This window comes from Glycine max, chromosome 6, assembly GCF_000004515.6.
Source record: "Glycine max cultivar Williams 82 chromosome 6, Glycine_max_v4.0, whole genome shotgun sequence".
Lineage (NCBI taxonomy): Eukaryota > Viridiplantae > Streptophyta > Magnoliopsida > Fabales > Fabaceae > Glycine > Glycine max.
This window is the reverse complement of record NC_038242.2, coordinates 4,595,572-4,612,936: the sequence shown is the minus strand read 5'-3', so window position 1 is coordinate 4,612,936 and position 17,365 is coordinate 4,595,572. Positions and strand designations below refer to the sequence as shown.

Here is a 17,365-nt window from a genome sequence, read left to right as displayed (position 1 = left end):
AACATTATGATTATTGTATGACAATGACACTGTCGAAACCTCAACAGAGAACCTATCTTTGTCTACCTCCAATTCACTTTTGCTGCTATTACATGGTGCATTGTTAGATAAAATAAAACCTTGCTGGTAACCGCACGTAGTTTTTTAACTAAAAAAACTATACGGCAATTTTGCAAAATAACATAAATTTTTCCTTTTCATTGCAACACATAACACATTGGCTTTATTCATTTTTTGATATCATCATAAAATAAAATAATAATTAGATTGAACTTCTTGTATGAACGTTCTCCATCTCTTCAAATGGAACAGCATAGGGTGAGTTCCAATCAGCATTAAAAATTTCCCTAAGTTGAGAGATGATGGCAGTGTTGTGTGTCCCAAGGCTGACACCTGCTGTTGTGTAGAAGTAGTCCCATACAAGATTGCTAGTTCCAATGTGTGCTCTTACATCACTAACTGCATATTTTCCATGATTCACTCTGGTAAAATCAGGGTATATGTTACCTGTTCTATTTCCACCCTTAATGGCAGGTCCTGTCATGTTGAAACCTGGAACCACATAATATTTTATCTCAACTTTCCCTGAGCATGTGTTGTATTTTGAGGAAGAGCAGAGATTGTTGGTGTAGAGGAGAGAATTCAGGTACGAATCTGTGTTACTGATGGAGTGTGACCAATATGCTACCAATATCTGCACTGTTGCATTCTTGGAAAACACCACCTGTTTGGTGGAACTTCGTTAGAAAAGGCAACACTATAATGGGAAATTTTGATAGAAATGAAATTTGAAAACTCTAACAACTTTAGATGTGTAGGACTGTAGGGTACTAGGGTGTCAGTGATAACCAGTGAGAATAGAGTATGGCACATGCCACTCAAAATGGCACCAAACAACATTGTAAAATTTCATGAATAATGATGCTGTCTTCTATTATATTTAGGATGCCTTGCCAAAAGGTAAAAAATTCAGGGAGGAGTAAAAACAAAGAGCAAATTACAGAAAGCCAGAACACTTGAAGTTACCTGTGATGTTGCAGAGGATAAGGATGACCAGTAAATTGTTTGGTCTATAAATTCTGACTGACCTAGCCAGTCCATGGTACTGATTCTAACTGTTTCTTTCTTTCCAACAGACTTGATTGTATCAATCCATGCATGCTCATCAGCCTGATATTTGCCAAATAATAGCTGCAGCCACCAAAATACTAAGATGATCCAATGAAGATTGGCAATTTAACTGGTTCAATATCAGAGTACAATCTTACAACAGGAATTTTATTTCTTTGAAAAAAAATATAAGCAAAAATATTTAGCTAATGCAATAGGGGCATGAATGAATTTCCAAGTCAGTATTTACAATTTAAATTATCACATTCATGCAGACAACAAACCAGCAGTATAAACCACTCGCCTCTATATCAGGTAAGATTGATTTTGCACTCATTGTCATGTGATAGTAGCACAACTAGAAAATTAGTTATATTGAATGTTTGTGCTGCCATAAAACTGTAAGTCAACCCAATGCTGATGTCTAGATTCAAGGACGTGTTAAAGTAAACGTTACCTCTGGGGGTGCAAATGATAGATAGCTGCCTTGGGGGTGCTTTGTTGAATAGTTACTCCCAGGAGTTTGAAATGGAACCTTAAACATATAAGGCTCAGACAGAATAGGATATCCTGCAATATGAGGTGTCTCCAGATATTGTGGGAGAGGCGACCTGTGATAAATAATTAGATACAGTAATGAATTAAAAGGTGAAAGAATTTTCTTTCCTCGTACTTAGTTTACTGTCATCTATTCTCATTTGCCAGCAGATGTAAACTTAAAAAGTTCCATGTGCTTCTGAAGTTTGCTACATCATTCACTAAGTTGGTCCTGCCTCTCATGTAATTGTCTTGTGTTTATGATCATGCTTAAAAATACATTTTATTTTAAGTTAAAACCCTGACCAACCTTTAGCCTCGCCACATAAAAACCTACAGTTAACATTATTCTAGCATTTACTCACACACACTCGTGAACCATTCTGTCTTCTCAGAACAGCAAAATTCCAGTGAAGGAAGGTAATTTGTAGAATATAAGCCTTGATAACTTTGTTAAGAAATTTCAATAATAAACAATAAAAAATGACATTAAGGTAAAAAATCACACAAGTAGCATTTAAGTGAAGCAAAACTCTTAAGTAAACATATTTCTATCGTCAGGTCCTGACTTACTTGCACCTCTCTCTATGATTAATGAAATGCGACCAGCAAGGAACCTTTCTCTCAACTTGCCAGTCTTGATCAAACACTGTTTTTGTGTAAGCTGAAGAATTAAGAGATGCTAGTGTCCATAAATTGTCAAAGTAGACCTCAACCCTTTTAGCTATTTCAGGACAATCAGCAAAATAAATTCCCAGTTCCTTGACCTACAGCAAGGAAGTACTAAGCAATGAAACAAGTATCATGGGTTGACAGATAACAGATGTCTACAATGAACAAAAGAGGAATTATATTAACACAAAAATATCTTTGAAAAAAATAACAGGGTAACATTAATAATCTGTGGAGAGATGTATCAAGCAAGAGAATACATTGATGCTTCATAATCTATTTTTGTGGAGGCTTATTGACATAAACAAATTCAACACTGCACATGTAATAAAATTACCTGTGTAAGAGATTTCCAGTCATTGTTTGCAGATCCAATATACACATCCCTACTATCAGATATCCAAACTTTGGCATGGACAATGCCGGAGCCCCACCAATCCTCAAGTAGCAATGTCACGTTCTCAACATTAGGCCTTCCGAAAGCAAGTTTGGATGGTTCTGAGGCAAAAGTTGGATACACTCCAGAGTGGGACAGTAACCTACCTCAATATCCATTTGAAACATACAGCATAAGATTGAGATTACCTTGTCTATATAGAGTTAATTAATAAGCACAAACCTGCATCCATCATCAACAAACCCCATTTCAAAGTTAATCGATATATGATATGATTGTCAAACTGGTAGCGTTCACTATTCAATTCAAGTTTAACAACCCTTAAACATGCGCATGGTAAGCCAAATTGAAAAGCACCTGATGCTAACATTGCGGTCAGCAGCAGCATCTAATGCTTGATAAAGGGAAACACCCTGATCGGCACCAAATTCATGCATCTGATGCTGAGTGTAACCATAGTCCCCAGAGCGAGGATCGTTGGGAGAAGGTAACAGCTGCCAGTACTGAGCAATTATGTGAAGCCTCGTGGTGGAGTTTGCAGCCAGCCACCGAAGTACATCCCCTACACAACCCAGTTATGAGTCACAGAGAGGTAACAATATCATGTCCATATCAAATTATTAGATAGGTGAAGATCACCATGTATTCATTGTCCCAACCAATTTCTACTTGAACTTGACTAAGTGCCAGTCATATGGAGATTAATTGTGATCAAAATAGTCTGAGACAAGGACCACATAATTATAATTTCTCTGTCAGTGAGTGATTGATAGCACACCTATTTCTACTACTACTAGTACTAATAATAATAATTACTGCTACATACCAGTAGAGAGGGTGCCTGGAACATGGGATAAGTGGGGCATATCGGTGGGAATGGATTGCACTAACCATGCTTTACAGTGGGAAGAGGATGATGTTGATTCATGAAAACTGCTCAACAACAATACCAATATATTATAACACACAAAGACACCGTGAACACCAATCTTCGGAGTGTGTCTCATGGTTATCTATAGTGGCTGAGATAACATACGGCAAACAAAAAGGAAAACTTGTGTTAGAATTTGATTTGCTAAATTAACTTGTTTAGTGCAATAAGATACTAGCACGGTCTCTTCCTCCTGACAAATCAGATATTATATGATCTTTTTTTCCCATGAAGAGAAGGGTTAAGACAACAAAAAAAAAGTACTATCCCGGTTGACTTTGGATGTTGTTACTTTTTTTTAGAAGAGTTGGATGTTGTTACTAGCCAGGGTTATATATGTTTATACTTTATAGTATTTATCCTTAATTTTAGACTGTTACTAATTTGGTCCCTAAATTGTTTAAAATAACTTAATTTGATTCCTAAATTTTCAAAAGCTCCAATCAGATTCTCTAATTTTAAAAAAATGCTTTAATTAGGTCTTTTATGTTTTTTACGCAATTAGATCTTTATGTTAAATTCTGGCGGTTTTCACTTATGAATAGTGAAGAACACCACAAAAAATATACTAAAAAAAATACATTTACGTTTTGTCCTTTACTAATTATTCACATGTGAAAATAAATTTAACGTGTAAATATTTAAACAAATTTATAGTAACGATAAGAATCAAAATATTTTACTTTGAAAAACAAGAACCACATATCAAAGCTTAACTTTTTTTAAAAAATAAATAAATAATTAGAATACATTAGTAGTGTGTTCCATATCATTTATAATCATTGAATTTTATGATATTTATTTTAAAAGTCATACATAAAGTGTTATTTTATTAATTAATAATAGTGTAAAAATATGTACAGTATATCAAAATTAAACTCAAACTAAAATAAAATGTTAGCATATTTATAAAAAGACCAAAAATATATTTAAACATTCAAGCTAGAAGCAATGCTACGTATCCCTAACCCAGTGAGCATTGTGTACGATGGAAGGTCTTACACTTGAGAGGAAGATAAACTACAATACTACATTACATTTTAATGCAATGCTATAACATCCTACCACTCTACACTTAAACAGCAATAATCTACTAACTTCCTAAGAGATAGAATGCCTATGGTGTCTCAAAGATAAGCCATATGATTTGGTATCTCCCTGGCCTATAGAAGTTGGGCTACTACAACTCCCTGAAGTCTCTGAGCTCCTATTCTCTCCATGCCTTTTTCTCATACTCCATAACTTGTCAAAGATTCTCCACGACCGTGATGGCAGCAACTGAATGCCACTTTTGCTGTTTTTTCTATTCTTCTTGCCTAACTCTTCATCCTTGATCCTCAAATGACTCATCTGATTCTTGAGGGGTTGACAGCTATCTCCTGCTGTTGTCACACATCCCTCATCTCGGTACAGTGGAGAGCATAAAGGGTCACGTGTGCTATTGCTGCCGGGTGTTCGAAAGCTGATAGAAGACCTGACCTGATCAAAGAAGAGAACCTGCACTACAAGTCGAAGAGGAAGGCGTTCGTTCTGTGCTGCGTGTACAGAAGCACCTGCTGTCAATTTCCGGACATCCATCAGTCCACATAGCTTCTTCCTTTCAGCTTTTGTCAAATTCAAGTGTTGCTAACAACAAAAAGAACAGAGCTAATTAGTAAACTCAATGTCATCAATTAGATAAGGCGGAACGTGCAACAGTGCAACATGAGCAATCAGAAGCATATTTTTTTAGTTTGCACTTATATATTGTCTGTTTTTTCATCATATCAGTAAATGCCTCAGAGTGAATTTGAACTCAGGAACCTCCCATTTAGGGGAAAGGTATTTCCTCATTATATATATAAAATATATATATACACACCATTAAGCAGTAACAGAATAACAGATTAGTGTGCCGGTAGAAAACTGCTGAGGAATTCTGAACATTGTAAAAATATTCATATGAGAAAGTGAAATTTAAAGGTAAATTAATAAATCACAATGACAGGACATCACAAAGGCACCAGACTGTGAAGTTAACAAAATATGCAGTCAGTTAAAATAGGAACCAATCAAATAAAACAAAACATTTTCTTCAGAGCAATAAAGATAGCAACAATACAGAAATTGAGCGTCAGTCAGTTGATGTTGATTATGGTCAGAGAGTATGCTTTATATTTACTTCTAACCCATAAGTATGAGACACACAATAATCAGAAGTTAAGAACTACACAGGAATAGTCAACAAAATCATGAAGGATAAACAAAATCCTACCTTCAAGTAGATGTCTATTGCTCTGTACAGACCATCATGATCTGGTCTAGCAAAATCTGGAATGGATTGTGACAAATCAACAAAACTAGAGAGACCAAGATTAGGATCATGTGCAATTTCTCCAAGATAACCATCCACCAACTTGCCAACATTCAATAAAGACCTACGTGCTAAAGTATATTTATCTTCTCCTCCATGTTTCTCCTCAGCAACCTCCATACCGCAGATTCCCTTTTCGTGATTCATATGATGATTTAAAATACCTTGTACCAAATGAACATCATATGTGGTAGTCTGGGGAGACCTTGCTGGAATCAGTAAATCCTTGACACAAGCTTCATGCAATTTGAGGCTAATGCTCTTCATCAATTCCTCTCTTGATGACTCATTTACTCCGACTAATATGGCCACTCTCAATAGCTTCAGCAAGAAACTACACGAACAACTGATGCCATTATCATATGGCAGTAAACAGACAATTGTTTCTACCACAGATTTGGTCCTTGAGGTGTTGGCATCAGAAACCAATGTATCAACCGAATCAGGTATCCATCTTAATGCGTAGGTTTTTAGTGCCTCCCCAATAACAACACCATCCATTCTCCCCTTTGATCTCACAGCAACCATTACTCGTTTGTAAAGATCAATGTCCAGCTCACATATGTCTTCAACCCACCAATCCTTAGGAACAGACTCAATTTTCTCTAGAAATGTCATCTTGTCCTCTACAATTTTATCAGGTTCGGTTAATTTCCTATTACAAGTGTAAGACCAAGTGATGTATGCTGGGTCCACACTAGTTTTAGAAGCTATGGAATCTATGCATCTTCCAACGATCTTTAGATCCTCGGACCATGGCAGAAGAGATTTAGAAGTTTGGAGAACAATTATAGAATCCTTCCAGCGACGAAAGATACTCGAGTTAAGAAACACCTCAATCTTTGAAACCAGGTTTCCTCTGTCAACATCCTCAGTCATCTCAAGGAACTCAGCTGCACAACGAGCAGCTACAACATTGTAAGCATTAAGAGTAACAGTCATTCCATAACAGAATTTTGCACATATTTCAAAGGTCTTTGGTCCTCCAGGGAAATCATCCAAGTAAATATCATCAGAATTCTCTTCATTAGCTTTTGATACCAGTTTTTGTAGTCGGTTGCTCTTTGACAGTAGAGGAAACTGCAACTCTTAAAAGCTCAACATTAGTAAACAACAAAAGAGGAAGCTAAAAGCAAGTTGTGTCACCTAAAAACCATAAATTAGAAGGGGGGAAAGTGCACACTAGACGCACATAATAGGATGCAAACTTGATCCATCATGCTAAAAACACTAAATCTTTGATTGTATAAGCTAGTATTATTGAATGATGAATATTCCCAAAATGACTACCACCTAAATTGAATACAATAATATGAATTTGTGTACTCTACAGGACACAAGTTAAAATGTCAAAAAAGTATGTACCTTGTGAAGGTAAAACTTAATATCACCAACATTAACGGCAACATCTGTAGCCAATTCAGATGAGACATACCTGCATGAGAATTCAACTTGGTATGATAAGCTTATAAAGGGAAGATTTTTATAGGGCAAACTAAATAAATGCGTGTCTGTGTGTGTGTGGGGGGGCGTGCGTGTGTGATTAACCACATGCAATGTTTGTAAGCTTCATGCCAAGTGCCAACTTATGAGTGAACAAGTGATTAAAATTATGCAAGGAAATCAGGTTTTTTGGCCAAAATATTTCAATTAGGATACATGCTATCCATCCCATTCTTACACACTGTTTTCATCTTAGCAGCAATCAAAGAGCTCCCAAGGCCAAAACCTGATTGCATGCCTGAAGCGAAAAATAATCATTTTTTACATATTATACTGACACAACCAAAGTTTGCATGTTTGGGTAGCTTATTTTGAAGAAATAATTGTTTTGCATTCCAACCTCCTAAGAGAACTTTGGACAAAAAAAACTATTTCCCTGAAAACAATCTCTAGGAAGAAAAACAATTGTCCTTCACATCCTCATAGGAAGAAACCTCAACTTGCAGAGAAGAGAAATAAATGCAAAACAATTTAATCCCAGATAATAATTAATTGGATGCACTTCCAAATTAGCATTGATTAACCAAAGTTGTCTCCTAGTTGCACACAAACATATACCACATGCATTAAAGGTGACATTTCATTGTCAAGCATGCTTTAGAACAGGCAGAAAAAGGCACCAAACCAGGTTAAGTCACCTCTTTAAAACATTCCATCCTCAAGTGAAACTCTTTAACCTTATTATCATCGGGGAATGAGTCCTTTTTGCATGAATTCCACCCTTGTAAATTTTCTCAGGGTCCACTAGGACCTTATTTAAGATTTTTTGCAACTACCTTTTATTGTTTTTCACACGAGAATGTCCACATCCACGTACACAAGGCAACAAAACAATAATGAGTGTCCCACCCCAGTAACATCGCATACAAAAACTAGTGAGGTAAAGAAAACAGATACGGTAAGTATATTAATATTGTTTTATTAAAAACAAAAAAGAGGCTTGTCTCCAATCATAATTGAAGATGATGGGTACTCAACATCACTTTACCATAGTTGGACCACAAGCTCGTGAAACATATCACAGTTCAAAGGATGGACCACGATCTCTTTCTCCCTCCCACACCCTTTTTAGTTCCCAGCAACAAAATTAGAATGTTAACATTATTTCTTGTATGAGAAAATTAGTCTACACACTCACAATGTTAACAACAAATTTGTTGACTTTTACAATAATTACCTTAAAAGTCATATCATATCAACCATGATTTCTGATTGGTTGATTGTGTAATTTTTATTTTTTTACATTAATATAGAAATTATAAACTCTTGTAACAATGGAGTGTGTGAACAAAATCTTGGTTTTAATTAGAAGTCAACAAGTTTCTTGAGTTATAGTGGCTGACTAAACTTAAATGCATGTATGATGAAGTGACAGTGATATTAAAGTTGAATGGTGAAGAGGGGTGCAAAATGCATGCAGGATCTAATCTAATCAACAATGAAAGGAAAACAAAGCAAAGAAAGAGAGAAGGTGTGAGGCTGTGAGATGAATATGATGACTAATTAATGGCACTGACCTGATAGAGTTTCCATCAGCTTGAAGAGCATTAGGCTTGGAACCCAACTTCATAAACTTCATTGCTATTTTTGCTCTCTCGTTCAAAGCAAAACCAAACCAAAAGTGTTTGAGACAAATACAGTGCACAAATGAACTTGAAAAAAAATTGAAATCTCAAGTCAAGTTTGCATTGCAGGAAATAAGGTAAAAAAAGAAAGAGAAAAGAGAGGCAGACAGGGTGGCAACTGGCTCATCCTCAGGTGTGGTTGGACCCTTTTGTCCCTGCTTTTATTCTTTTTATCTGCTTTATCCTTAGTACAATCCATCCTTTGTCTCTTTACATTGGAGGATGATGCTATCTGTGTCGTCACACGTGCTGTTTTCCAATTCTCTGCTGACGTAATAACGTAATTCTTTCTTCCACCTTCTCTTGACTCTATTATGTTACACTTGCAATCACAACAACCAGCCCCAGCCAAAAATAACATGCTTCTCCAACACTTCAACAATAATGCAAAAACAGTATATTTCATAAGATTAATAAAAAAAATTACATTAAACTACTCTTAATTAATAGTAGTATTTTATATACTAAAATTATATTTTCTAGTATCCAATTATTCTGTGTTCCCTTCAAAAAAAAATATTTTGTGTAATATCTCTTTGGGCCGAAAAACTTTCTTATAAAATGGGGTATCATTATCATGACTTACATCGTATGTAAGAAAATTGTTTCCTGCATCTATTTCGGAAAATTACATTCTCAAAAGACCTTTTTGAAATGCAATTTTAGATTAAATGTTCTGGAAGCTTAAAAGATATGAAGGGAGCAAATGTCATATATAATAGTTTTTTTCTTTCTAAAGCAAAATTTGTGATGTTTTTTCAAGGATCAAGTCTCTCTTTTTTTTAGAGCGAATGAATTTTTATCAGTTAAATGTTGAGTTGGCTAATGGCAAATATTCTTAATATTATTACTATATTATAGTTATTGTCGCATCATTACCTAAATGTTTTTTTCTTTGTAATCATATAAAATTTTGATTTTAGTTTTTGAAAATATATGTTTGATTTAATCCATGTAAAATGTCACTATCATCTCTAGTTTTAAGGCCACCCCCTTCCTTTTCTTTTCACTATTTTACGGACATAATTAAATATTTAGTTTGTAATTAAAAATGTTGTCACATATTTCAATACAAATCCAACAAATAAGAATAAAATAAACTTAAAAAAACAAGAGTCTTGATCCTTGAAAAAACTATTTTTACCTCCAACTTAATTTTATAAAAAATTCTCAAACATGCTCCATTATATATATTTTTTGTCTTATTACATGCCTCCTCTACTGTCTATTATACCATGCTTTTTAAGTATTGTGGCTATTAGTAATAAACAACTTATTTCATTATAACATGAAAATTTTGCCATATTAGTTTTACCCTTTTTTGACGACTTTTAGGATTTTTTAAGACTTTTTAAGTACTAATAATTACCCATGTAACATTACTTATGAAGGCAGTAAGATAAGAGAAATTGGTGATGGGAACACAAAGAATGAATAGACATATAGGAAAAAAATGAAACGAGATGCAATAATAAGAGAATGGAACATAGTAAACAATGGGTGGGGCACCAAAGATGATGTTGGTGAGGAGTAACAAGAGTAAAAAAAAATCGATGTTAACTAATTTTTGAATCAGTGTGAATATTTTTTTGTGTGTGCTTATATTTTAGTTTGAATGGAGTAAGTTGTATGATTAATTTATATATATATATATATATAAAATAGTAACAATAAGATTTGAATCTATAAAACTTTATATAAGACTACTACTAAATGTCTTTGTCACTAAGCCAATGGCTTGCATAAGTGATAACAATGCTTTGTATCACAATTAACAAGCTCACTATTTAAAAAAGTCTCTTAATTAATATTAAAGGTTAAAATAGTTCACTTCAGGAACAATACTATACAACACTATACAAGAAGAAGAAAAAAGGAGCAAAAATGTAATGAATTTCAAATAACAAATCGTATGAAAGTAGTTTTACAAAAAAGACAAATTATATACCATAATGTTACATTAAGGACATGTTTGGAACCACATCATTTTCACATTAATGCATAAGTTATGGTATATAGCTTATGTTTTGACACGCATTCTTCACTTTGAAAAGGTGATTTCAAACACCCACTAACTAACTCATAAGATTTGTATTAATAAATTATGTTCCATTAAACATTCTCCTTCTTAAAATAATAAGGAATCAAACAGAAAAAAAAAGTATTTTTAGAGATTGAAATTTGACTTTTTTTAAAATATGCAAAGGGGAATAAAAAAGCAATTATAAACTGACCAGAATTCTTTAATATTGCAAGACACGTTTACTCAGTTTTAAAAGATTAATAATATTTTGAATGTTAAAATCAAAATCTAAATATTTAGAAAAATGAAAACAATCAATAAATATAAAATAAAAAACTTTAATTTTTAAAATAAGAAATGAAATTTATAATATAAAATATTTAAAAACTCACAAATTTAATTTCGAGAAAATAAAATATACACGGGGTGTAAAATATTTTTTAAACTATCATCAAATTATTGACTTTTTATGATAACTAAATTAAAAGTGATATTAATAAAGATTTATAATTTATAATTTATAATTTGATATAATATAAAATTATTTTACCAGACCGATCATTAAACTCATCAAAATTTTAGATGTAAAACTTCATTTTCAAAAGTGACAATCCACCCTCAGCACTCGAGCATTTTTAAAACTTGACGATAAGTATATAATACTACTTTAAGTTAACGATCCACTTTAAGAAAGTAATTTCATTTAATCATGTCATCCTTCTGTTCTGCTTAAGAAGAAATCAAACTAATCCCCTCCCCCCTTTTTTTTTCTTCCGTTTGATTCTAATGATCTCGTCATTATTTTATTTTTTTTACTGAATGATCTCGTCATTATTCACATACTTAATTTTGATATCAAAATTATAACACAACCAAGTCGCATTTTTTTTAAAAAAAGTCGCATTAAAATTATTCACCACATTGCTCGCCGTTACATCCCGAAGGAAAAATAAAAATCCATTAAAATCAAGTTAGTGCATATTTAGATAAACATTTATGAAATTGATTTTGAATAAATGGGTGATTTCAATGTTTGGAATTGTCTTTGGAGAAAATAAATTCATGTCTTTGCAGAAGTTACTGAAGGTATTTTCCGTGCTACTCGCTACTTGATATGAAAAATCTTCAAATAGTCATGTGTTAGTTTGATTGCTCTCACGTCAGATAAATAATTTTAAATAATTTTTTTATTAGATACACTACAACAATAAAATAAATTTTAATGTATAAAATAAAAAAAAAATATTATTTCAAAAATAAAAGTATTTTTGACATCTCTTTACTTTAATCTTTTGATGCTTGCCTCTTTACTTTAATCTAAATATACACATGTTTGATAAAATTAAAACTCAAATTTAATAAACAAAAACATGAAACCAAACACGGTCTCAGATAATGAAATTTTAGAAAATTATACTGCAATTGAAAATTCAAATCTCAATAGTCATTATAAAAGTTAAGGAGACATCAGACATGAATGATCTGACTGTCAAACAATTATTAAGTCATTAATTTTCTTGCAATTTCTCAGATCTGATTTGTAGTCTTTACGTATAAATGAAGAAGCCAGCTTAATTAATTCCTTCCTAATTCCCATTATGCCCTCGAGTCCCAAAAAAAATCAAAACGCTTTGGGTGATACATAAACAGAAGGCAGTAACTGTACCAAATTGTAATAACCGGAGAAAAATCAAGCACCGAGTCCTCTTCTCTCTGTGGTCGCCGCGACTACGCTTCTTCGAAACTCGAGGCGCGTGAAAAAAGACCTTCTGGATCTGGATCTCGAACGCCATGGCGTTTTGGAGATCTCTCGTAGCGTTCTCTGCGGCTCTTCTGCTTCTCATCCATGGCGCTCACTGCTTCTACCTCCCCGGCGTCGCTCCACAGGACTTCCTGAAGGTATAACCCTTGAATTTCACCCTAACACGTTCATTGATTATTTTCTCGTTTCTCGATCCGTGTTTGAATCTGAAGAAGTGAGATCTGAGTTGGATTGGAATGGATCGATACTAGGTTTCTTTTTTCATTATTAAGTTGTTTCTACTTTGTTTAAACTCGATAGAGGAGCTGGAAATGGTGGGTTATATGGAATGTTGAGTTTTAGTTTTATTAGATCTCTTCGACGAAGAAACGTTCACTTCGTGAGGCCGAAAGAGTTGATGCCTTTTTCGTATTTTGTTGTTTGTTTATTTCTGTTTGTGTATCTATTGCTTCCTGAGAGATTGCGAAGTCAAACTTTTGATTTATATTACTTGTTTTGCCTTTTATCGGTTGCAGTTTGGTTAACATTGCATTGTTTATTTTTATGGATGAATCAATCTTATGATGGATGCTTTGATTCCCTAGAGCTAACTAGAAATAGTTGTTGATGTATATTTATGTGGAAACTTTAAAAAATGTTAGAGAATTGGACTCCTTTGTAGAGGTGTGTGTAGCTGCAGTACCTTTTATTGCACTTATTTGTATTGAGAAATTGATGTAGTTGGTTAAAGCTTTACAGAAAAGAAAAAAAAAATACTAACTTTTGTCTCTTGGATTTTTTCTTCTGTCTTTCTAGTATATGAACTGTTAGTTGTTTCTAATTATAAAGGATATGTCATCAGATTATTTTGCGCAGTTGAAATTCTTGCATACTATCAGTTTGCAATCTTGTTAGCAAGTAGCAACTACAATGACACTTATAAACGATGGAAAAATCTATTTGACTACTGTTGTGCATCCCCTTCTAAAGAATTGTCTGTGCCTGTCTTTTTGTCCTGCTTGTAAGCTGGACAAAATGAGGAATATTCTGAATTCATTATGGATCTACTTCGTAAGTCCTTAACTGACTTTTTACTTATTTCTTTGCTGCAGGGAGATCAATTGCAAGTGAAAGTAAATAAATTAACATCAACAAAGACCCAGCTTCCATATTCATATTATTCACTTCCCTACTGTGCCCCATCAAAAATACAGGATAGTGCAGAAAATCTTGGGGAAGTACTTCGTGGTGACCGCATTGAGAATTCTCTCTATGTGGTCAGTCTTACTTGTTTACTCTTGTCAGTTTAATTTTTGTGGCAATGACAAGAAAGGAATTCTTGATGATATATTTTCAGTTTAGGAACAATTAACTGCTGAATTTGCTAACCATGTTCAAATATTAGTTAATGAGTGATAATTTATTGACTTAATTAACTATGTGAGTGGTTAACTGGTTATTTTGTTTCCAAGCTTTTTATTCCATTCTTTTTAAACTTTTGAGTTCCCTTAATTTTGTCATGGTTATGAACTGATTTCTGACTCAGTGATATTTTGCAGTTTAAAATGCGCGAGCCACAAATGTGCAATATTCTGTGTAATCTTAAACTTGATGCTAAAACTGCTAAGGAGTTCAAAGAGAAGATCAGTGATGAGTATCGGGTGAACATGTATGTTATGCCAATAATTGATCTATCATTTTCAACAGTATTCTAGTACAATCATGGTAGGCTTGTATCTTATAATAGCTCTACCTTTCATGCACAGGATCCTAGATAACCTTCCTCTAGTTTTTCCCTTGAAACGGACTGATCAGGATTCAACTGTCTATCAGCTTGGTTTCCTTGTTGGACTCAAAGGGCAGTATAGTGGGGTATGGTCTTTATTGTATAGCACTATGGCTATTGTTATGAATGCCAATTAGTATTTTTGCTTATTTTGTCTGAATACGCAGAGCAAGGAGGAGAAATATTTTATTTACAACCATTTGGCATTTACTGTCAAGTACCATAAAGACATGCTAACTGAATCTGCTAGAATTGTGGGCTTTGAGGTTACGCCATTCAGGTCATTATTTTTGTTTTGTCATATTAATTTATTCCATTGAATTTTCCACAAATTGTAGGAATCTCATGCATTGGGTTACCCTTTTAATTGGTTCATCTTTTTGTGATATTTAGTAGTGATTTTTCAAATCTGAATGTTGATCTGCAGTGTTAAACATGAATACGAAGGTAAATTTGATGTAAGAACGACTCGTTTGACAACCTGTGACCCTCATGCTAAGCACACAGTTGTCAACTCCAACAGTCCCCAAGAGGTTGAAGAGGGCAAGGAAATTATCTTCACATATGATGTTGAATTCCAGGTGAGTTTATGGAGATGATAAATTGTACTTCATACTTTGGAATGGTTATTGGCATATGAGCCAAGAAGTTAAGGCATATGGTTTGAGCAGAGAACCTGGTTTATGGCTAGGGAGATGAGATAAAACATTAAAAATCCTCCTGCACTAATGGGCATGTTTATATATTTTTTTTGTATCAGAGAACTAACATCCTCATCTTTTTTTTTTGTTGTTATGATAAAATGTGATTATGGGCTGTATTTCTTATTATCTGCTATTTTGCCTTTGTCTGGTACCTTCAGGAGAGTGACGTGAAGTGGGCTTCAAGATGGGATGCTTATTTGCTAATGAATGATGATCAAATCCACTGGTTCTCTATTGTTAACTCATTAATGATTGTTCTCTTCCTTTCTGGCATGGTGGCAATGATTATGCTGAGGACACTGTACCGTGACATTGCAAAGTACAATGAGCTTGAGACCCAAGAAGAAGCCCAAGAGGAGACTGGTTGGAAGCTTGTCCATGGTGATGTATTTAGGCCCCCCAACAACTCAGATTTGCTGTGTGTTTATGTTGGAACTGGTGTTCAGTTTTTTGGCATGATACTTGTAACCATGATATTTGCTGTCCTTGGGTTCCTTTCTCCTTCAAACCGAGGTGGGCTGATGACAGCCATGCTCTTGCTTTGGGTTTTCATGGGAATCTTTGCTGGGTACTCATCAACTCGCTTGTACAAAATGTTCAAAGGGTCGGAGTGGAAAAGAGTTGCCCTCAGGACTGCAACCATGTTCCCTGCAGTTGTCTCTGCCATTTTCTTTGTTTTAAATGCTCTCATATGGGGCCAAAAATCATCAGGAGCTGTGCCATTTGGCACAATGTTTGCTCTGATCTTTTTATGGTTTGGGATCTCGGTTCCACTTGTTTTTGTGGGTAGCTATGTTGGATTCAAGAAGCCTGCAATTGAGAATCCTGTGAAAACGAACAAGATCCCAAGACAGATCCCGGAGCAGGCATGGTACATGAACCCAGTGTTCTCAGTTCTGATTGGTGGAATACTCCCATTTGGAGCTGTTTTCATTGAGCTTTTCTTCATCCTCACCTCAATCTGGTTGAATCAGTTTTACTACATCTTCGGATTCCTCTTTTTGGTCTTCATCATCCTCATTGTCACTTGTGCTGAAATAACCGTTGTGCTCTGCTACTTCCAGCTGTGCAGTGAGGATTACTTGTGGTGGTGGCGGTCGTACCTTACCTCTGGTTCCTCTGCACTGTACCTCTTTCTTTATGCAACTTTCTACTTCTTCACCAAGCTTGAAATCACAAAGTTGGTATCTGCGATATTTTACTTTGGGTACATGCTTATAGCGTCTTATGCATTTTTTGTGGTAACCGGTACCATTGGATTTTATGCATGCTTTTGGTTCACTAGGCTCATCTACTCCTCGGTCAAAATTGATTAGATATAGCAGTCAGCGATTTGGGCCAATCTACTATATACTTCTTAAAGGTTGAAGAAAGTTTGTGTAAGGATTTTGATATTAAGGTACTAGCATGTTCAAATGTAACCTATTCTATACAATTTTGAACCGTGACGACAGTTTATTCTTTTGTTTCAGTATCATTTTATTTTAATTGTCTTTGTTGAAGTAGGATTCTCGTTTGAATACGGAGATTTTAGGTTGGTTCTACTCTGCCAATTCAGTCGTTTCCTCTGGAAGATGTTATATTATTAGAGCCGTTATCTCAATACAAATCAAATTTCATAAACGTTGAAGCTATGTTTGAGGAATGAAAGTGAACATGTGATGATGAAATTATTAGAACCCGTTCCAGTATCCCTATCTAAATCTTATCCTATTCTTCTTGGGAGTGCTTACTATGAATTACTCTCCCACACTCGGCAACTTAGTGTTACCAAGAAATCAAATCTGGATCAAGATTGTTATAATGGCAGGAGAGAGTTCTCATTCTCCGAAATTCAGCGAAATAAAAAATCAATTATTTTCAATTATATTTTTTTTTGCTTGTGTCCTAATCACCTAAGAAACAATTTTCTAAATTCTTAAGATAGTATCATTTTTATCTTGAAATAAAATTATAATGGAATGTCTATATAGAAGTACACAG

At 34.3% G+C, this 17,365-nt stretch overlaps 3 protein-coding genes across 4 annotated transcripts; 1 reads left to right on the top strand and 2 right to left on the bottom strand.

The window, feature by feature from the left end:
• Positions 1-178: 178 nt before the first annotated feature.
• On the bottom strand, positions 179-3,881 carry LOC100778897 (phospholipase D Z). The gene is made up of 7 exons (XM_003527726.5): positions 3,543-3,881; positions 3,074-3,278; positions 2,657-2,858; positions 2,221-2,414; positions 1,568-1,721; positions 1,027-1,191; positions 179-724 (listed from the first exon to the last, which is right to left on the bottom strand). The coding sequence occupies exons 1-7, from the start codon at positions 3,721-3,723 to the stop codon at positions 263-265; spliced, it is 1,563 nt and encodes a 520-aa protein (XP_003527774.1). The 5' UTR covers positions 3,724-3,881; the 3' UTR covers positions 179-262.
• Positions 3,882-4,514: 633 nt separating this feature from the next.
• On the bottom strand, positions 4,515-9,207 carry LOC100812575 (BTB/POZ domain-containing protein NPY1). Of its 2 annotated transcripts, none has more exons than XM_003526120.5 (4): positions 9,021-9,207; positions 7,366-7,435; positions 5,902-7,080; positions 4,515-5,273 (listed from the first exon to the last, which is right to left on the bottom strand). In XM_003526120.5, the coding sequence occupies exons 1-4, from the start codon at positions 9,080-9,082 to the stop codon at positions 4,749-4,751; spliced, it is 1,836 nt and encodes a 611-aa protein (XP_003526168.1). In that variant the 5' UTR covers positions 9,083-9,207; the 3' UTR covers positions 4,515-4,748. The 2 variants fall into 2 exon arrangements, with proteins under 2 accessions (XP_003526168.1, XP_014632783.1); XM_014777297.3 differs by lacking the exon at positions 9,021-9,207 and adding an exon at positions 7,682-7,956.
• Positions 9,208-12,635: 3,428 nt separating this feature from the next.
• LOC100804029 (transmembrane 9 superfamily member 8) lies at positions 12,636-16,870 on the top strand. Its single transcript, XM_003526110.5, has 7 exons — positions 12,636-13,050; positions 14,005-14,169; positions 14,452-14,561; positions 14,659-14,764; positions 14,846-14,958; positions 15,106-15,259; positions 15,541-16,870. Exons 1-7 carry the CDS (start codon positions 12,943-12,945, stop codon positions 16,696-16,698), a joined length of 1,914 nt encoding a protein of 637 aa, XP_003526158.1. The 5' UTR covers positions 12,636-12,942; the 3' UTR covers positions 16,699-16,870.
• Positions 16,871-17,365: the final 495 nt, after the last annotated feature.

Excerpts from the sequence above, each read along its gene's own strand:
- LOC100804029 (XM_003526110.5), top strand. The coding sequence starts at position 12,943 with ATGGCGTTTTGGAGATCTCTCGTAGCGTTCTCTGCGGCTCTTCTGCTT. Across the intron at positions 14,562-14,658 it reads GATGAGTATCGGGTGAACAT|GATCCTAGATAACCTTCCTC; the intron begins GTATGTTATGCC and ends TTTCATGCACAG. Across the intron at positions 15,260-15,540 it reads CATATGATGTTGAATTCCAG|GAGAGTGACGTGAAGTGGGC; the intron begins GTGAGTTTATGG and ends TGGTACCTTCAG.
- LOC100812575 (XM_003526120.5), bottom strand. The coding sequence starts at position 9,082 with ATGAAGTTTATGAAGTTGGGTTCCAAGCCTAATGCTCTTCAAGCTGAT. Across the intron at positions 7,436-9,020 it reads GCTGATGGAAACTCTATCAG|GTATGTCTCATCTGAATTGG; the intron begins GTCAGTGCCATT and ends ATTCTCATGCAG. Across the intron at positions 5,274-5,901 it reads CAATAGACATCTACTTGAAG|CAACACTTGAATTTGACAAA; the intron begins GTAGGATTTTGT and ends TTTTGTTGTTAG.
- LOC100778897 (XM_003527726.5), bottom strand. The coding sequence starts at position 3,723 with ATGAGACACACTCCGAAGATTGGTGTTCACGGTGTCTTTGTGTGTTAT. Across the intron at positions 2,859-3,073 it reads GACCGCAATGTTAGCATCAG|GTTACTGTCCCACTCTGGAG; the intron begins GTGCTTTTCAAT and ends ATATTGAGGTAG. Across the intron at positions 1,722-2,220 it reads AATCATAGAGAGAGGTGCAA|GTCGCCTCTCCCACAATATC; the intron begins GTAAGTCAGGAC and ends TATTTATCACAG.